The sequence below is a fragment of the Tetranychus urticae genome, chromosome 3, assembly GCF_039701765.1.
Source record: "Tetranychus urticae isolate SD_2017Ah chromosome 3, NJAU_TeUrti_SD_1.0, whole genome shotgun sequence".
Classification (NCBI taxonomy): Eukaryota; Metazoa; Arthropoda; class Arachnida; order Trombidiformes; family Tetranychidae; genus Tetranychus; species Tetranychus urticae.
The window spans coordinates 6,044,720-6,066,248 of record NC_142960.1 but is presented as its reverse complement, the minus strand read 5'-3'; the positions used below and the strand labels follow the sequence as shown (position 1 = coordinate 6,066,248).

The 21,529-nt window shown below is 31.3% G+C and overlaps 4 protein-coding genes and 1 long non-coding RNA gene across 7 annotated transcripts; 3 read left to right on the top strand and 2 right to left on the bottom strand.

Moving 5' to 3' along the window:
* The first annotated feature begins 298 nt into the window (after positions 1–298).
* On the top strand, positions 299–1,402 carry NP15.6 (NADH dehydrogenase [ubiquinone] 1 beta subcomplex subunit NP15.6). The gene is made up of 2 exons (XM_015939545.3): positions 299–428; positions 602–1,402. The coding sequence occupies exons 1-2, from the start codon at positions 412–414 to the stop codon at positions 1,194–1,196; spliced, it is 612 nt and encodes a 203-aa protein (XP_015795031.1). The 5' UTR covers positions 299–411; the 3' UTR covers positions 1,197–1,402.
* On the bottom strand, positions 1,403–2,964 carry ash2 (Set1/Ash2 histone methyltransferase complex subunit ash2). The gene has a single exon (XM_015939544.3). The coding sequence runs from the start codon at positions 2,656–2,658 to the stop codon at positions 1,609–1,611; it is 1,050 nt and encodes a 349-aa protein (XP_015795030.1). The 5' UTR covers positions 2,659–2,964; the 3' UTR covers positions 1,403–1,608.
* Positions 2,965–3,062: 98 nt separating this feature from the next.
* Positions 3,063–5,967, top strand: LOC107371457 (serine/threonine-protein kinase WNK3). Its single transcript, XM_015939543.3, has 2 exons — positions 3,063–3,159; positions 3,362–5,967. Exon 2 carries the CDS (start codon positions 3,416–3,418, stop codon positions 5,207–5,209), a length of 1,794 nt encoding a protein of 597 aa, XP_015795029.1. The 5' UTR covers positions 3,063–3,159; positions 3,362–3,415; the 3' UTR covers positions 5,210–5,967.
* An 816-nt stretch (positions 5,968–6,783) lies between these two features.
* LOC107371460 (uncharacterized) lies at positions 6,784–9,167 on the bottom strand. 2 transcript variants are annotated; one of them, XR_003084005.2, is made up of 4 exons: positions 9,066–9,167; positions 8,644–8,769; positions 8,163–8,505; positions 6,784–8,033 (listed from the first exon to the last, which is right to left on the bottom strand). It is a non-coding gene; the product is annotated as an uncharacterized LOC107371460 (long non-coding RNA). The 2 variants fall into 2 exon arrangements; XR_001570817.3 differs by having other exon boundaries at positions 8,644–8,952; positions 9,066–9,126.
* A 103-nt stretch (positions 9,168–9,270) lies between these two features.
* Positions 9,271–20,991, top strand: egl (Egl_like_exo domain-containing protein). 2 transcript variants are annotated; one of them, XM_015939681.3, is made up of 4 exons: positions 9,271–9,704; positions 9,841–11,349; positions 11,771–13,788; positions 19,830–20,991. In XM_015939681.3, exons 2-4 carry the CDS (start codon positions 11,128–11,130, stop codon positions 20,347–20,349), a joined length of 2,760 nt encoding a protein of 919 aa, XP_015795167.2. In that variant the 5' UTR covers positions 9,271–9,704; positions 9,841–11,127; the 3' UTR covers positions 20,350–20,991. The 2 variants fall into 2 exon arrangements, with proteins under 2 accessions (XP_015795167.2, XP_089125191.1); XM_089269065.1 differs by lacking the exon at positions 9,271–9,704 and having other exon boundaries at positions 9,846–10,483; positions 10,646–11,349.
* Positions 20,992–21,529: the final 538 nt, after the last annotated feature.

The following is a 21,529-nucleotide window of genomic DNA, read 5'->3' as shown; positions in this document are numbered from 1 at the left end:
AAAAAATTAATTTCAGATTTTTCATCTTCATCTTTTAAATGAATTACTCAAATATCATAGATTGGACAAGAATATTGATATATTTCTGTCAATCTTATGACTCTTAAATTGAGCTCAATGCAATTTCATTTGTTCCAGAATAAATTATTGTTTTGAGGTCATCAAAAACAAACTATAGTTTAAATAAATTAGTAAATTTTTTCAATAAAATCCATAATTGTCATAAAATAATTGAATAACTCCCAATAATCTCAAGTTTTTAAATCCATTGATATTTTACGTGTGTTCATATGGAAACGGTCCCTCAACTGAGCTGAAATTGTGAGTGGTTTTGTGTATCGACCTTAATTGCTGTTTATTTATTTAATTTTGACCAAATTTCCCTATTAACAATTCATATTTACCATCAGAATGATGATACCTTTCAGGTGAGCAGCTTTCACTGTTAATTGTTTATTCCATTCTCTCTCAAACTTCTTTGCAGAATTTGCCTTCTTATTTACTTCTATGACCTCTCTCATCTTCATCATCATTTGTAAACAAACGCTTCATTATATTGACCGATAACTAAAACATGATTTCTAATTTTTGTTTTATTTAGATTGTTTAATACTGTGAGACTATTTAGAAGACATAACCTAATTGGTACATCTTATAACTCATCGGTGCGTTTAATAAAAACTGGCAATGATGGTACTGGTGGAGGCAAAGCTTCTGGACATGACAATATTCCTCCATCTATTCCTTATGGTGGTGATGGTGACATCTACCTTCGCCCTGGGCTACAGAGAAGACCACCAGGACCAAAAACTGTTGAAGACTTTTTGAATCCCGAAGGTGAAGATAAGAATTGGCTTTCATATGGTTGCGATCCAATAAGCAAAAAACACGATAGATACGAGATGCATTACTATGCAGCCACTACAATTATTATATTTTTTGTCTGGGGAGCTCTTATCTCTCGTTATTATAGACCTGATTATGCACCTAGAAATATTCTTTCTGGTCCGGGTATAGTAGCAGGTCGTCAACAATGGGACTTTTGGGCACTGAGGGAAGCTTATCTTGAAATAGAGCGACGTGAAAAGCTAGGGTTACCTTATATTGATCCCGACTATATTCCTGCTGAAAAAATGTTATCGCAACTGCCATCAGAAGAAGAACTTGCACTTTACGATTATGATGTTTACGTATAATTTTATTAAAATTGGTAAATATCTGTAAAAACAATAATGGCAATTTTAATGGTGTTAACCTGGTCCAAACTTTAAAATCTATGAGAATATTAAATGCCATCGCTCATTCAAAACCACGTAATCAATCTTAATTTAACAGGTTAACATAAATTTTGTTGTAAAAATCCTTCGAACTAATAGTTGTATAATAAATGTTACACATAAAATTTGAGTTGAAATTTTTTTATTTTTTGATCAAAATGATGACTATAAGTGTTTCTCTTGTGCAAAAATTTCAATATTAATGATGACAAATGATGAGATCACTTTTACATTTGCGAACTTTGCTGGGAAAAAAATAATTTGATCATGATTTTTGACAAAATATACATTTGATGGATGATATGATTAGCGAAATATTAAGAAAAAAGTGTTAACTTCCCACAGGAGCGGTCCCGTAGAAAGTATCAAGTCTTAGAAGACCATCATTTTCTGCAAAATATACAAGATCGGAAAGCGTTTGACGAGACGATGCATCTTCGGCTAATTCTTCGATTGCTCTGTATTCAACTCCTTTTGGCGGATAAACGAAGTTGGGCCCAAAATTAAAAGTTAACGTAACATTTTTATAAAAAGAAGCTGCTGGATAATAAACACCTTTGTAGATGTCTTCGTATGCTGTTCCCATTTCTTGGCCATTTTTATAGTAAATAATTTTACTTCCTTTTAATGGTTGCAAATTTTTCAATGCAGCAGGTATATCGTCCTTTTCCTCAAAATAGAGATAACTTTTAAATTTAACTAATGGCTTCTCTTTGAAAGTTGGTGGCAAGTAATTAGGATTATTGGGCGACTCAGGATCATCGTCTTTAGGAAGAACAATTAACATTCCAATCACGTCTCCTTGACCATAACCACCGTCAGTGAAATGCTTGCCAATACTTTCATGAAACCGGGTTCCTTTTCTTGATCTCCAAGCATAACTGAATTTATCATATCCACAGGGACCTTGCAGATTACCTAATTCTTGACTCCATCCAAGTCTAACATGAGAACCATCAGGCATATCAGTAATTTTAATCTCATAAAACCACGACCCATAATGAGCTCCATGAGTTGCACGAGCCATACAATAGCCCCTTTCACCAGTAACAGTTAACCTATCTTCGCAAACTTTCAACTGTGGTGCTCTATCGTGCATTGCGACCAAAACTGATTTCGGACAAAGCCTACGATAAAGCCAACAAGGAATTGGTTTACCCGCCCAATCTTGATTTTCATCAAATTCTTGGCGGAAAGGTCCATGAGGATCAGGTTCTGCAAGAATATAACGATATCCATCTTTATTGAAAGGATGTTCTGTAGGATATCCATTAGCCGGCAGTTTTGGAGGATTAAATTCAGATTTTGGTTTACGATTTCCAGGACCAGGACCTTGATTCTGTGTGGTGGTAGGCTTACGTTTAGTACCTCGACGAATCATGGTAAATAAGAACAAAATTAACACTATTTAGATGGCGAAAAAAAACAAAATAAAAAAGATTACAGCTGATCAAAGTGATCGAAATACAACAGTTAAGCAAGGAAAACTTTTTGTCACCAGGGAAATTGAAAGTTAAATAATAAAACAAGGCAATTAAGGGTTTCAAAATTACAAAAAACAAATTATTCAAAATTGGACAATAACAATTTGGAAACAATATTTGATTCGCAAACCATGATGATGAGCTATTCACGCGGATGATTTAAAAAAATGAGGAACGCAAAAAATGCTCATCTGATCAAGGCGTGGCCATGTTGGTTCAATTTTTGTTTAAAAGATGGAACTAACTTATAACTTGCTCATTTATCTTTGCGTTTGTGCAGCAACACAAATCATTATTTTCATTTCAATCCTGAACGGCAGTCAAATTTTCATTTTTTTATTTTATTCTTGATTACAGTTATAATTGAAGAGACAAGTGAATTTTGCTCACAATCTGAGGTAAGATTTATACACTTTTCTTCATTTGAATGACTATTTTACTCATACAGATAATATTAACCCTCAATTGGGCCAGTCTGATCAATTGGTATTGAGTCAATCATTCTATCCTTTTCCTCTTTAGCTTTTTGGTTATTTTATGTGTCTATATATATGTTTTTCTCTTCTTTTTCTCTCCATCCTTTTTTTTCTGTTGTAACAGGTTCCAGTTTTCCAGTTGTCCTCTCTTATCCCTTTTTTATTTTATTTTATTTTAATGCAAATGGCAATGTATCCTGACAATCCATTTGAAGATGACGGATTGAAGAAACAGCCCGATGAAAAGGTAGCTGAACAGCCATCAGTCAAGGAGAATCAAAAAACTGAGACAGAGAAACACATGAAAAATGGTAACAATAATCATGTCGAGGATAGTGATGATGGAGATGATAAGTTAAATGCGGTTGAATCTTCACCGGATGGACGATTCCTGAAATTTGAACAAATTGGTCGAGGTTCCTTTAAAACAGTTTATAAGGGTTTGGACACCCAAACTGGGGCTGCGGTAGCCTGGTGTGAGCTTCAAGAAAGACTATCCAAATGTGAAAGACAAAGATTTCGTGAGGAAGTTGAAATGCTCAAAGGTCTACAGCATTTCAATATAGTGAGATTTTATGATTATATAGAGGTTAATTCGCCAAACCGAAAGTGTCTAGTCTTAATAACGGAATTGATGACTTCCGGTACCCTTAAAACATACTTAAAACGTTTTAAAAAGATCAACATCAAAGTGCTAAAATCTTGGTGTCGTCAAATATTAAAAGGGTTAAACTTTTTACATTCTAGGACTCCACCGATTATCCATAGAGATCTTAAATGTGACAATATATTTATTACGGGCACCAATGGTTCCGTTAAAATTGGTGATCTTGGACTTGCCACCTTGAAAAATCGTTCATTTGCCAAAAGCGTTATTGGTACGCCGGAATTTATGGCACCAGAAATGTATGAAGAACATTATGATGAATCAGTTGATGTTTATGCTTTCGGTATGTGTATGCTCGAGATGGCAACCGGAGAATATCCATATTCTGAGTGTTCTGGGCCAGCTCAAATTTACAAAAAGGTTACTTCCGGAGTGCCACCAGCAAGTTTCGACAAAGTCGAAAATCAAGAAATACGTGATATAATTGGAATGTGCATTAGGCTGGATAAAACTGAACGGCCCACCGTCAAGGAGCTTCTCCAAATGGACTTTTTTCAAGAAAATACCGGATTTAAAGTTGAATTTGTGAATGAAGAAGAAAACATCAACAGTACTAGTAACAAGATTGAATTCCGATTGATTGTTACTGATCCTAAAAAAAGGAAAGATAAATACAAGGAAAATGAAGCTATCCAATTTTACTTTGAGATCGATAAAGATAACGCTGATGAAGTTGCTTTAGCTTTGGTGGCTACAGGTTTCTTGATGGAAGAAGATGTTCGAACAGTTGCTCTTTTAATTCGTAATCAAATTAGCTTGTTACTCCGCAATCGACAGCAAAAATTAAATAAAGCCATGCAAGAAGCTGCCAAAGAAGCTCAAGAGACGCAAAATGCTCAGGATACCCAAGTATGTTTTCAACAACTAGTTCAACAGCAACAACAAATGCAACATCAACAACAGCATTTAGAAAATTTGAAACAAGAACTGCAAAAGTTAACAACCTCATCGTCCTCGCACAATAATACAAATACTAGTGATAATAATACATCTAATACAAATAATAGCATAAACAATAATGTCAACTGTAATACCAACTGTAATGTTAACTCTAATATAGCTAGTAATGTTAACAATACCGTTACCAATAATGTTAACAATAATACTACCAACGATAATGTGACCAATGGAGTGGTGCATTCAAATCATGACTCTAATGATTTACAAGAGTCCCAAATTGTTAATAATAAATTAGTTAATGGTAAACTGAAAGACGCAGAAACCCAAACTGAATCCAAATTATCAACAACTGATGTTGGAGTAAATACTAATCCAGTAGTGATCATGGGAGATATTGGCAAATGAAATGATATGATGTACACACGCACATTCAACTCGACATAAAAAGGAGTACATCAACCATAATATCTCAACAAATACACACTTGAATTCACAAGGCTCACTATCATGTTCATGTTCTACATTCAGTTTCAATACTAAAAAAGCAAGCGGAAATAACCATGTAAAATTGGTTGTAAATTCAATTTTTAATCCTTTAATGGCTGTGGTATAATATACAATTTGTATCAACTCAATGGAATCGAGTAAAAATGGAAACAAATGGAAAGAAAAGAGCTAACTTTATCAATTTTTTTTTCAAAGAAAAAAAACAAAAACATTACATTAGTTAATTAACATGAGAAATCCTAGAAATCATTTGCTATCTGCTAAGAAGAGAAATTTTGATTCTCTTTTTCACTGTCTTTTTCCCTTTTCCCTTCTCTTCTTTACTTCATCTCTTTCTAGTTCTTCCTCTTGTACCATTTTCCACTTTTTTCCTATTTCTCTTTGTTTATCATGTGAAACTTTTAAAGAATGAAGAGAGAACAAAATCCAACCATAACATAAAAAAATATCAACACTTTTTATATATACTTTGCATGCCTTTTTTGCTCGAAACAACAAAAAAGCAAAAATTCGAAGGGAAACCAAACCTTGCAAAAAATATCCATTGTTTATGAACAAAAAAAAACTAGTTAAAAATCACTCACTATGAGAGTCAGAGATGCAAAATTAAACAGATTCAATCTGTTTTGATAAAATAACCTTTTTGAAAAGCAAAATTTTAATTTCTTTCTTTTACCTATTCTTTTCTTTTGTAGATTATCTCAATTACAATATCGTTGGACTCCAATTGTACTACTATTAGTTCAGGGTTAAAAATGAAAATTAATGATAATTAACTTTTGGTTAACCAACAATTTTGTTAATATCTGTTCATATTATAATACAGTTTATAGTTAACCAAGCTGAGAGAGAGAAAGTAAAAAAGCAAAAATGCGATATAATTGATAATCCATGAAATCCTTTATAAGACAATTGAATTGGAATAAAAATGTAAGAAAAATGTTTGTAGAAAAACCAAAAGATTGATTCAAGATATGTATTAATTGGTAATTTATTTGATATAAAATAAGAGTAACATCAAAAGATGATTTGTATTATGGTCAACCTTTGCAATTATTGGTAAATGTTTAAAATTTTGATAAAACTACGGTCATTTGAAACAATTAAATTGATACAAGCCATGAAAATTGAAACAAAATGTGCTTTCAGACTGACATTTAATGTTTACTTTTAACATTTGTCTATCCAGTTATTTAATCAACTGATACAAGTGTTCAATGAATTAACCTTTACAATAAATGGACTCAAGTTGAAGAATTTTTCAAACTTGATTGGTATTACGGTTGATTAAGATTAATTGTTGGCAAATGTTAATTACGCAGCTGTAAATACATATTATAAAATGTCTAACAATTATTAGAAATGAAAATGAGGTAAAATTTTTTCTCTTCATTTCATTTCCCATGTTAATTATGTTTCTCTGTTTCATCTCAATAATTTCAATGATTTAAATGATTGAATTTAAGCAACAATTATTTTTCATTAAAATTCTGATTTAATCAATAATAAATAAATAACAAAACCATTTGTAATATAAATGTAAATATGATTGTAATAACTTTAAGTTGAAGTCACACACGAACCTTAAAGGCCTTTCATTCATTTCAATCAAGGTAAATCAATTAAATCGTAATTCTTTCACTGTAAATCTGTCTTCTTTTTATATTAATAATGATGGTTTATAATTGCAATTATGAAGGATAACCATTAAAGGCAAAAGAGCCGATGATTACATTATGAGACAGTAATAAATTTGTAACAAGTTTACAATGGGTTTAAAGCAATTTTGTAAGCAATTAATTTGTTTCTTGCCATAAGTTTGCCATTCTGTGCATATCAATATGTAATGTTTACAAAACTCTCTGGTTATTGGCAATTTTTATGTATGAATTATTAATAATGATTAATGATGATTAAATTGCTTCCGATATTAATTTAATTTTCTTTGCTTGATTACGCTTTTAATTTGTTTCATTTCACTTTATGATTTTTACTCCATTCAATTTAATCTTGCTTTTTTGTACAGTCTTTGATTGTTGGTCTTGTTACGTCTTTTCCCTTTTGTCCTTGTCATTGATTGTGAATATAAATTGTCTACAATTGAAGGAGTTTCTAATCAACACTTACATTCACATTACATGTGACTTTTTGTTAATCATTATCAATCCATCATCAGCACATTGCGTTTAAAATAAACGGTCAAAATCCAATCTGGTAACAATCTTGATCTAGGATTGTTAAGATAAGCATAAATGGCTACTCGAAGGTTCATGATGAGAGTGTCAATGGATTGCTGGATTAAAGGCCAATTTTACCGATGTTGCCTGTTGTTTCAATATTGGACTGGAAATTTGCAGGATAAAAGATTACCTTTCCAGTGTCAGCTTGATAGGAATTGAGCATCTTGATTATTATCACTTTAAAAGGTCTTTCAATATGTTTGGCTTTGATTAATGGAGGCAAAGTAATCATGCTTTGTATGATGAAACAGAAAAGTGAAGTGAAAAAGCATAACTAGGAATAACATTGATTAACCTTGATAATATAAAGTGAAATTGAATGAAAAATATAGTTAATCAGTTGATTCAAGTCAATTGGCATTTGTTGGTGGCGGTGTTGGTGATGATGATGATGACAACAACAGAACATTGACAAAATTAGAAAAAATTAGGTCTTAACAGGATCAATTAATCAGGGGGGAAGATTGGTTTGCAAGGTTAACCTGGTTTAGAGAGAGAGAGAGGAAAATGAAAATTAATTTTTCAATCAAAGTATTAATTAAATTTAACAGAGATAATGTGTGCGTGTGTTGGTGCCTTTCAATGCGATGGATAAGCAAAAGTATACAAACCAGGGAAATGATTGCAATCAAAATTTTACGCAGCTCAATGTAGCGTAAAGCAGTGATGATTGAGATCATACTTTTTTTTAATCTCTGTTTACTGTTTTCCCCTGTCTTTGTGTCATTGATCAGTCAACTTAATTGACAATTTGGTGATAAAAATCTGATTGCGAATGGATCTCCAGGATGATGATAATGAAAGACGTCTTGAAACAACGTTGGGATCCAGCAAGGCATCGTCTTATTGCACAGCATATTCAGAGTTGTGGCCAAAATTACTATCCTTGACTTGATTCTTTATCCATTCCTCTTTTGCTCTTGAAATATTGTTCAGCTAAATTGCCATCCCAATCTGCAAAAGAATCAACAAGACATGAATAAATACAAAGCTCGATTGAAACATTTGGCTGTCATCAAATGATAAAGCTGTTAAATGCAATGTACTCTATCAATGATGAGAATGATTATTATCAGAAGAAGAATACATCACCTTAATAAATCTATTTGATTTGAAAACAAAAATCAAGGAGAGATCCAATTTTCAGCAATAATCATCATGATGGCAATAAGTTATGATAGGAACATATTACATTCTCCAATTGATTGCCATTTGTTACTAGGTTTAGCTTGGTTATTATCAATTTACTTTCATTTAAATGACATTATCATCGTTTCTATTGAAGTTGTTATGAAAGTAAATAATAAATCTACGTAAAACAACTTATATTGCTAAACTTTAATATCAATTTAACAATGATAATGTCATTTAATTAATAAAACAGATAAAAAAATAGACAATCTTTAAGAGATGAAAAAGAGGGAAACCCAGAAGGAAACAAAAATGGAATCATAGACGCGAATAGAAATTAATCAATAAATTTGATCAAATTTAAATTGAATAACGTCACTTACTTATCATTAAAATACATTAAATAAACAATAAAATTCATTATTAAATCATCAATAACTTTTCAGTTTTCAACTTTTTTTACAAAAAAATTGTTTACAGAAAAAGTTGAATTGTAGCTAAAAGATGTCGCTACATTTGACAAATTATTTCACCGGCTGTCGCTAGATGGTGACAGCCAACTCTACCGTTTTGTTTATTGGTTTTATAATAAACATGAAAATGAATCGAGTTTGTTTCGACTTTTTTTTATTTGTTTTGTCTTTAACCCTTTGAGTTATAACTTTGACTCAGAGTTTGGGTTAAATTAGCTAATATTATAAATGAACCCGTTGAATAGCCAGAACTTTTGATGAACAGTTTCTCTTGTGAGATAATCGACTTTGATTCAATCTAGTACTTTTGTATATTTTTATCGGAAAAAAGGTTTTTTTATCAATATAATTTATTAACTTTTTCCCCTTTTGAATTTTTATTCTTGCTTTATTTACTTTTTCCTGTTACTAATTGCTGCTAATTAATCGTGTTTTCACGACTACATTTTTCTGTATCGTCAACTAGTCAACTTACATGTTATCATACATGTTTTACTTTGCTTCACATTCTGATCATCTCATTCATTCAATCAACTTGTATTTTGCCATGTAAGTTTTTTTTCCTCCTTTTCCTTCTTCCTCTGTCTATCTTCTCCTCTTTCCACCTCTATCCTCTCTCATCTTTCCCCTTCTCTCTTTCTACTCATAATTAACCATATGATGTGACTTTTTCTTTTTACTCTAGATTAGTTATTTTTTCAGTCTGTCTGTCTCTCTTTCCGGCTGGCAAATATTTTTAAATAGCAACAAAATGGATAACCAAATTATCTTCTCATAGTGTTGGGTGAATGTTGGGATGAACACCGGTAACAACCTGAACCAGGCAAACTGATCAAGATCATAGTGTCAAATTTCGATTTTGGAGGAACAAGTAACAACCAAAATACCATTCAAAAGTCAAGTTTGGTGAAGTTGCCTTGTGGGAAAAGTGAAGAATCGGTAAACCGGTTAACCGGATCCGAACAACTCTCTCCTGTTTTTTTTCTCCATTTTTTCATTCATTCATCCTCACTCATTCATCGTTTAAGGAAAAGATTTCATCTTTGTTGATCGTTTCTGCTTCTTTTTCTCTCTCTCCTCTGCTGTTCAATATTTCCCTCTCCTTATTTTTTTGGTGGTATAGGTCATCATCCTTGATGAACTGAGTGAGATTGAAAAGGAGACAAAGTGTTTGAGTGAGAGGGAGAGAGAGAGAGAGGAAAAAAAGATTCAGAGAGGTTTTTCCAGTTTCAAGATGGACATGACCAAGTTGAATTGAAACCATTTTGTCAATTAAACGCAAAAAAATGCTGTTGATCTTGTTGAAAAAAGCTTCATAAAGAATGCAGGTGATAAATTTATAATTTATGCTATCCTATCTTTCATCATCTCTGACTTTAGTCCTTGTTTTTTCCTCCCTCTCTGGGTTACCTCTGCTTCTCCCATGATACCAATATTCCACTGAACTATTATCATTCATCACCGTTTTGCATTGCATTACCTATGAATAGTTTACGACAAACAATTTTGTAACGCCATCGACAACAATTCAACATCGAGAATGATAAACAAAGAAACTCAATAACTTGAATCAACTCTACACAACTTTACCAAGTTTTTTTTGTTACTCTTCTTTCTCTTCATCTTCTTTTTTATACAAACCCAAAGCTACAAGGTATTTCTATTATTTTGTTTCCCTGGTTTCATTGTTACCTTTGGTTTATTTTTGGTGTGACTGTTTCTGGTTGTGTCTGGTATTCCTCTCTTTTTGTCTCACTTGTGGATGCTTGTGAGGTTCAATTATTTCTCAACATACTGTGTAGATAATTAATGTACCCGGTATAATTAATCCTAGTCCTACTGTTCCCATTTTAAATCAACTCAAAGGATTGTTTCAACAACTATACATATTTGCCAACAACATATCTTTCAATTACCACGTTATCAAAAGAAACAGAGAGACAAAGATACGGACTCTCAAACAACCAGCATCATGGATTCCTCTGATTATGAATACATACGAAACATGACGTTGATGTTTTTTCTGGATCGACTCATGGACAAAGGTCAACCTAGAAGTTTACATGACTTGTCCTGTCAATTTGGTACCAAAGGATTTACCAAAGAGATGAGACAGATTGCTGGTGGGTCTCAGCGAGGGTTGAGAAAATTTTTATCTCAATATCCATCTCTTTTTACCATTGAAGATGATCAGGTAAATGTACATGTGACAATTTTTCTCAAAATTTTGTTTGTTTGAATTTTTGTATCGATAATTTCCGATAAAGTCATTGACTCATAATGTTGGTGAATTCAAAATGTTATGTTAATTTATGTTTTATTTCATCTTGTGTTTTTTATGGATGACTTTCATATCAATCAATAACTTTGAAGATATTCCGTCCACCCTTCTTTCATTAACCTTTACCTTTCCTTCAGTTCATTGTTTTATCTCTAGTAATTATCGATTGTAAAAGAGAACAAATCGATTCAATCATTCAAACATCTCTTTTTCTGTTTTACCCAGAAAAGTAAAATTATGGAAACACATTTTTTTGAGATTATTCCATCAACATTTATGTCATAACAAAACTTTTAATGCTTTATTCCATCTTTTCATTATACCCGAATGACAGGTTTACATTACAAATATGGTTAGTAAAGATGCCACCAAGGAACGCAGAGATTATAGTAAAGAAGCTGCCGACTATTTTCGTCAAAAGCTGGAACAATATGGCCATGCAGAAGTCCCAATAAAAAGCTTATTTGGCCATAGATCGCAAGCTCCACCTGAAATACGTCACGTTTCTGGTCAAACTGCTCGAGAATTCAAAGATTTTCTCTGTAAAAATGAAGACATCTATGTTGTTACCGATGACTATGTTGTACTGAAAAGTGTCCTTGAAAAAGTTGGTCCTGATGGTGAACAGCTGACCATTCGTAGAGTGCCCGAAGAAGTATCAATTGATCCATATTTAATGCAGCAACTTGTCAATTTACTGGAAGATGTTGTATTTACCTTGAGTAATAAATGTGAGAAGAAACGTGCCAATGCCAACAACAATAATGATAAAAATTACCACCGAAATAATAATAACAACAATGATGCAGAAACATCTGCCATTACATTGGATGAATTGTTTAATTATATGAAAGATAATCATGCAAATGAACTCTGGTCTCGTATGGTGAACAACACAAATGATCTGTGTACTTTACTCAAAATGAATTCTAAATTATTTCTTGTTCAATCAATTTATGTTAGTTTAACACCTGAAAGGGAGCAACAAATTCGTAGTGGACAAAAAAATCATAGTCTTTTAAAATTAACCTCCAATGGTACCAATGGATTGACCAACTCTTCATCCCCAGCCAGTGACAAGCATAACAATTCAAACCGAGATATCAGCAATAATTCACCACCCAGTCAACAAAACAGTGGTAACAGCAGCCTTACACCGCCTAGATCAATGTCTCCAGTGTCAAGTGTCTCACCAGTTTCATCGCCTTCCCGAGTAAGCTCAGCGGGATCTTTTCAACAGCGAGTCAGATCACAGATAATGAAAGCACTGGCCGACAATGCATCAATGTACAAAAATGGTTACATTAACCAAGCCAAAAATTCACCTTACAATTCTCATTTTAACAACAACAACAACATGAATAACAATAACCATCATGTTAACTCTCATTACCATTCTTCCTCTGTTTCATCATCAACCTCTTCATCAGCCCATTATCATAATAATCACCATTCTAATTATTCAGATTCCTATTCTCAACCGCATAATGTCTTCTCTGATGCCACATTACTCCGTTATACTCAAATAGTCAGCAAAACAAAGGAAGGAGAAGAAATTGTCAACGACATAATCAACACTGAATCAATTGTTGCCATTGACTGTGAAGGTGTTAACCTTGGTTCTTCCGGTTCTATAACATTAGTCGAAATAGCGGTCATGTCTCGCCCACCTTCGCCTACCAGTAAAAGATTTCCTAATCAATCAAATGGTGTTCGTTTTGGAACCAAAAATGTACCCCGAATATACATTTTTGACGTTCTTTTTAATCCAGATTTTCTTTCTGGTTGTCTAAAAAGACTATTAGAAGCTCCCAATGTGATAAAAGTATTCCATGATGTACGAAATGATTCGAGTGCACTTTACTTTCAACATGGAATCAGATTAATGAACGTCTTTGACACCCAAGTAGCCCATTCAGTGTTACAACAGCAAAACTATGGTAAACCCGTGTACAAATCAAAATTTATTTCACTCCAATCTTTATGTGAACTTTATACTGGAATAACGTTGAGCCCTAGAAAAGAAGCGGTTAAAAAAAGTTTCCGACGGGACCAAAAATTCTGGAGCCATAGACCTTTAACTGAAGACATGATTTACTCAGCAGTCTGGGATGTTTACCCTTTAGTGCCTGATGTTTACCTTTCAATGCATAAATCAATTAAACCCGAGTATCTGGAATTGCTTGCCCAGTTAAACAAAGAAGCAGTTTTATCCAAAATAAAACCTGAAGAGGTTAAAACGAGTAAAAAATTGCGAAAAATTGACATGGAAGTTACAGATTTAAAGCAAAAATTGTACAACACCGAGTCAAAACAAGTTATCCTCAGTAATAGAGAAATCAGGTTACTAAGGTGAGTAACCTAGTTTCACTTTTACCTGATGCCTTATCACATCATTATGAGAAGATCTTTTTTTTGTTACTGCTTTATGTGTTCCCAAAAAGTCAGAAGTAAAGTGAAAACATCATCACTCATTGTCATAATAAGTTAAGGAAACAATTACAATTGTTTGGGTTAACCAACCCTAATGTGCGCAACATTGATTAGTCAACTGTAATTTCATTTACAAAACTGATGTGTTTTACATTCACTTTGAATTCAAGATTTTTGTGTACAGTTTAGGGACAGTTAATTGCGTCTGATTGATAAATAGCACATTTAATTTGTCCCTTAAACTGATCAACTAATTTCACAGGCAAAACCTCAATTGAAAGTCATTTATCCATTGAGAAGATTCATTTTCCATTAACAGCCAATTGACTTTTATATCATTAATCACAGTCTTGTTTTTTTTCAATTGAATGACAAAAAAAAAGGTTGATCGACTAAATCATTAGCAGTTACTTGAGAAAGCAAGTTGTCAATGAATTTTAATTTGATTCATCATGATTAATTTATCAAGCTCACTGGGAATCTTTGAATTTTATCAATCAGTTAGCCTTGTATTAAAGGTTAACTTTTTAGGCCATCAAACAAAAAATGATAAACTACTGAAACTTTAATCAATAGATCACTTTAGCCTTGGTTATCAGTCTATCATCAACTCTGAAAGCCTACTTGATCTTAAATAACAAATGATAATCAACCAACAATTGTGTTAACATTGATTTTTGACATTGTCTCTCTCCTACATTAGCTTTTCATTATTTTAACTAATTTATCTCATAATTGAATTTACATTTTCAAGTGATGATGAATGTGAAACCTTGATTGAAAGCTTCAACAATAATTCAATTCTTGGTTTTGAAGCTCACAATTGCCAATTTGTTTCTTAATAAATTTACTTTATTAGCTAAATTAAACAATTATTGGTGTGCGTATTATAAGCCATATCAAATTGTTAGTTAAATTGTGAAAATTGAAATTCACAAAATGTCTTTTTTATCCTTATACAGTCTTTATTTATTGATGCATTTGTCAGTAAATTTGTTGATGAATTTGTTGATTTACAAGTCAACTTGATTAAACATTTATATATTACATTTGAAACTTGTTCATCTAACCAATTTAAAATGAACAATATTTATAAACATATTATTTAATGATACACTTAAATTGATTATTTTTACCTTACCCAGAGTGAACACACAATTTATGTGAAACGTTTTCTTGCCTTTCTTTTTACCTTGATTACTTTTCTGCTGATCATGATATATTGATGAATGATTAATACCATTGTATGTGATTTAAGCTGGAAACCTACACCAGATTTTACTGTTTCAATGGAATCTTCATTTCCTTATAATTCATTTCAAATTTGATAAGCTCTAAAATTGAAATGTTATGTTGAAATTAAAGGTAAATAAAGTAGTAAAGAAATGATTTCAAACAAAAAACTCTTATCATTCACTATTCAAGTATCATGAAGATGCTGATAGTAATAAAATTGTTGACTTGCACTTTCATATTCCAATGACGATTCTATCAGTTCCAATATTAACTGAAACCTTTTTCAGGAAACAAAAATCAACCTGAAATTGCTCATAAAAAACATTTCTCTTCATCTTCATAATGATCCAAGTCTATTATAATTCAATGAAAAAGTCTGCACACTTTAGGGAACAAAAAATTTCTCAATTCAATTGATATATTTCAATGATTGCTTTCCATTTTCCCCTGTCCATAAAAATTGAATCATATTCTTGACCATTCTGTCTTCTCAACCCGCAAGGCTTTTCATTGAATTTTTGTGTCCAACAAAAAGTTGAATGATGAAAATATTGAAAAATACATTCTGAAAATTTGAATTAATGTTTATATTTTTCCTTCAGTTCAATTCTGGTTTTTATCTCAATTGGCAATCACAGTTTTCCTCTTGTTACACCTTTTCATCATAATGTTTAATGTTTATCATGAAAAATAATTTCTACAAAAAGCTAATTCCAACAAGAAATGAATTTATCTAGAAAATCATTTCTCATTCTTCCCATTATTATGACCATTACTCCAGCTCTACCTTTACAATTTACACCTTAAATATGAAACAATTTACAAATCTAACAATTTGATATCAATCAGTTAACTTTGAAACATAATTACAATTAGTTGCGATTCAAATGATTACCTTTTACCAGAAAGTTCAACCTGAAACAAGAGAAAAGATAAAATGAAAATTAGTGAAAATTTATTGCCAAACAATAATCAATATTAAACGAATCATAATTTGTATTAACTCAAGTATTTAAATGATTCAATAAAACCTTTTCTCACACTTCAACTTCCATGTAATCCTTGTTAATCATTTGATTCCCAAACTTCATTTCCTCACCTTTTGAAAGCCATCTTTCAATTTTCCCTCTCACAGGTTATCATGAAAACTCATCTTTTCCCTTTACAATGTTGCCCTGAATCCTGACTCTTACCGGATTAGGTCAGCTAATGATATTTTAAAAAGTGATTAAAGATGAGAATGTTGAAGATGATCATTATCATCAATCACTTCACCCAGAAAAGGTTACATCAGTTGATCTTTCCATTAAACAGTTAAATTGAACATAATTTTCAAGTTTTCAATATTTTGATTGTTACAATCAACAGACAAAACATGAACACAAATAGATGTATTATACTTCAATTGCATGACTGACACCAACTGATCATTACTGGCCTTTTTTTGCATCAAACTTTCAAATTGACCAAAAACACAATCAATTGAAATTATACTTCAGTTGATGAAATTTTTCCAACTCATTCCATTATAATATTTACCTAATTGTTTCCCAATCTTTACCTTCAACTCATGCTAAGTTTTCACCTCTTAAAATAACTTTATTGACATTTCCAGATAAACATTTTTTTATATCAATTATTTGTTTATCTCCTGAAGTTTTCATGGAATAATATTTTCCATTGTTAAATAATTTCATACTGTTCACCATTATTGTATAACATGGTTTATCCTGTTTGTGTGTAATACTTTAAATTACCTCTTTGACTTGGAGTTTCAGTTTACCTGAAATTGTTGGTGAAACCAAAACAAACCTCTCTCAGTGTGAAATATTAATACAATAATAACGCTAATGTTTATCTCATAATTTAATAACAGGTCAAGATGAATCAAAATGTTCATCTCACAATGAACTTTTGTTATATTTAATTCATTGAACAATATTCTTAAAAAAGTAACTGCTTTTCAGGAGTAACAAACCATTCTAATCAATTGCAGTTACTTAAATTTACATCATGTAACTTGATTAAACTTTGATTCTTGCAATTGAAACACTTTGATTGATAGACATTGTAATGATTTTAAGATTAAAATCAAAGTAAATCAGAAAATGGGAAAAACTTGAACATTATAATTGATGTTAAAGTGTAATTATTTAATGTATAATTAGCTTAATTGACGAGGTTAATAAGAGCTACAAGAAATGCATTTGCTTGATTTGTGTTAATCATCTATTAATGCAATTAACTTCTTTGCTACTCTCAACCAATTGCAAGATTATCTGACTATCACAAGTGAATTAAATCAGCTGCTAACAGTTTACCATTGATTGTTGTTTTGCGTTTGGCAACAATCAAGAAATTTGTAAAATAATTTGACAATCAAATTGTGCTTGGATGAATCAAAAAACAAAGCTAAATTGGTTTGAATGAAAAATTAGCTGAAAAAAAACAAAACAAAACAAAATAGCAACTTGAAACAAATCACGTTCTTGTGTTAAGTTATCATTTTTGTTTCAACAATAGCTTGAACAGTCGACATAATAATACTAATAACAGTAATAACAATGATGAAAATTAATTTAAATTCAGACAATTTATGCATTTTACTTTGCAAAATTCAGGAAACATGAATTTGATTCAAGAGAAGAAGAGAAAAAAAGAAACCTGAAAATGTCCACTTTATCACAACCATTGACAGTCTAACTGTAGCTCTCAATGAGGATGTTTAATATTACAATTATTATTGCTATTAAAATTACCATTATTACTGGTTAGTATAATGATGATGGTCAGTAGATTCAGCATAGATTGAATTACAAATTGCAGCGTATTACTTTACTTTAAACTGAGTATCTTTACCGTGTTGAAATGATCACTAGCCTCAATCAACTTGCATTTAAACATCTATTCAAATAATATTAATGTAAATTTAATACCATTTGTCCTTTTTTTGGTAATTTGATTTTATCTTAAAGGCTTGTCTGTCATCTTGTCATCATCATCGGCACCATTAGCATCGCCATCCTTCAGGGTTTGCTTTGATTTCAAGTCTCAACTTGTTATCATTATTTTTTGCTGTTAACTTAATTTTTGCACACAAAATTTGATTGAGTCCAAATTGTAGTTTGTTTTAGTTGAATCTACTTTTACCCTTTTCACAAATATTAAACAGTCAAAGTAGACGAACTTGATCTACTTTAATTTATTCACAATTTTAATCATATTATTAAATTGTTGATATTCAGCTGGTTTATTGATGTCAGTAAACCTTGTTATTCACATCTTGTTATCATGCAGAAACTCAGTTTATTAATATCATGTTAATCACCTTTCTATTAATTATACAACTATCTCTTATGCTTTTGCCAATATTAGTTGAAAATAGTAACAACCAAATGAATTTGACTTAATTTTCAATTTTGTCCAATTTAGTTACAACCATCAACTGTTACCTAATTGTCAATTGTTTTAGGACAAAATTTGTTTCTATTTTTCATCTTCCAACTCAACATCTAACAACTCAACCCAACAAGTTGATTCAATTTTACATTCCTCATGTTTACCATGACAATTTAACCTATTTTGTAGCAAAAAATACTTTCAAAATGTGATCTTTAAATTGTTGATTTAACGTTTCCAATTTACTCAGCTGATGGAAAACAAAAAACCCGATTAATCTGATTAAGGCAAAATCTTGAGAAACTTAAATTCCTATTTTAGCCAAATTAATGTAAACCAAATAAGGTTAACAGTTTATCTAACATTTTTCAAACCATAAAACCAAAAAAAACATCTTGAACGTGGTTAGGTTTTGTTCATTAATCGTTATTACATTTAGTACAAATATGGCTTTTATTGCTTATTTACATTTTGTATTCACCAGCTTTTTATAAGGTGTAAGTATGTTTGTATATTTACCTTTATTACCTTAAACATAATACAATGTGTGTAATCAGAAAAGAGGTAAAATTTTCTGGTTAAATCCTATTAATGGCAATAGACAAAGAAATTATTCACAAATAAAACCAATGACCTGAGCATTTTTACCTTAGTACATTAGGCACATACATTGAGTTGGTCACGCTTTTCATCTACTATCAGTTGATTATCCGTGATCTATCTTGAAATCATTTCCTATTTCTCAGCCATCATAACACTTACCTTTATCCCATCTTTTCCTTCTCTTGCCTGTTTCTCAAGAGTATATTTTTCACCTTCACCTTTACATGAACATTTTTCTTCTCTCCTTTTTTTATCAAAAAAAACCAACGTTTACCATAACAAATTGCACTTTCGGCCATTTACTCATTTACAATTTAATCTTTCATCTTGTTCATCATCTTGGTTTCAAGTTAATGTTCAAGATTGATGAGGAAGGAGTTTTATGAAAAGTTTCACCATGAAATATTACAGGAAGAAGTCATGTTTGACCATTTACATTTAATGCAAAGTACAGGGAAAAATTGTCGACACAATTAACCTTATTGACTTGATTTACTCTTTTAATGAGCAATTGTTGTCACAATTTCATGTCGCATTCAAAGCTTTATATTTACAGTCAATTATCACCATCGGATGTCCATTAATCCATCAGTAAATGTCTCTAGGTTTATAATAGATTTATGGTCACTTTACTTCTTGACTTGGGTTGACTTTGATTCAATACTTCAATTGATTGTTTTTAAATTGTACTAATTATAAACTTGTATCTTTCTTGATTCCAGATTTATCGATATGACTGAGGAAATTAAAGCCAAAATTGAAGGATCTCAAAAGGTGGCTAAAAAATTGGAAAGATTGGCTCGTAAACAATCAGAGGGTAAAGATGGTTCTGATCGTAATGCCAACAATTTATCCAGTGACTCGGAAGATGGTGAATCGGATGATGATAGAGGCAACGATATGGAAGACTTTGACTATTACGATCAATCTGATTCTGAATCTAATCAATCCCAAGAAATGGTCAACTGTGTCAACAACAACTACCATAATAATAATCACAATTATAATCATAACAACAATAATAATGATAATCGTAAAAGCCTAAGCCCATCGGAATCAATTGTATCTCAGAGAAGCTGTTGTAACTGTAACTGTCACACTTCGATTAGTGAAACTAAACAATCAATTATATTAACATCAACACCAAACTCAATTAACCGGCATTTGGTTGATGCTTCCATTCAAACATTATCAACTGGAGACATTGCCATTGCCCAGGTTTACCTACAAGACGACTATTGACTGAATATTGTAAACATAGCCAAGATTGACTCTAAATTGACTAAACATTATCAACCAAAATCAAGATAAATTATACATAAAACCATTTACAAAGAAATTATATTTTCAATGAAATAGATTTTTAAAGGCCTTATGTGGCTCATGGATAAAGTTCATGGGAACAAACCTGGATGAATATCATTGGAAAGCTCTTTTTCAAGCAAAAAAGAAACTCAAAGATCTATTATCATCTCTAAGTCTTCTCACCACTTATTGTCTCCCCTGAAACCAGAATTTTGTGTATAATTACTTTTCTATTGTTATAATTTACATAACGATTGAATAATTGTTTTTAAATCGTTTCTATCTCCTAAATCTTGAGTCTTAATTGTGTCATGACTTCAACTCTCATAGCTTCCTTTTTAAGTTGCCTTTCTCTTAATTTATTTACAACTGATTTGTATCAAAATGCTAATTGTTTTCCTTTTTTCTGTGCTTTTACTCATTAACTTACCTTTTTTTTGTTCCTGGGTTAGTCCATGATGACAATGACAAATCTATGCATTCAGTGATTTGGATATCAAACAAAGCTGCAAGACTGAAATGTACTCTGTATTGATCAATTAATAACAGAATATATTAATCAATTTTGTTGATTGTTTACTTCATTTTGCCATTTGAAATCATTTTTGAAATAATTTCCTCAACTTCCAGACTAAACAACCTTATCAACCATCTTGACCAACACTTTATTGTTTTAGTTAATGTTAAACGGCTAAAATTAGTCTCATTCTGACCAAATATCTAGAGATCATAAGAAGAAAAATCTAAATGTGAAAACAAAAAGCTAATCATGTTTAACTATCTTTCAACGCCACGAATTACAGTCAATTGTTATCTGTATAAACATTATTTTCAACTCTGCCAAAGTCACGATAAACAAGCTTGATTCATTTAATCATTTTCACATTAAAATTTAATCAGTTGGAGACGTTAATCATCATCATCTTATTCGGAAAAGACTCAACATTAACAAGAAAGCAAACAGTGTATTTTATGTATTGAAATTAATTGAGGACAACACCATTTCCATCAATCAAGGATAAACTTAAATTACCATTAACATGCTCATTTACCTAATTTTCACCATTATATAACTAATAGCAACTGATCATCTGCATTCACAAATATTTCAAGGTTT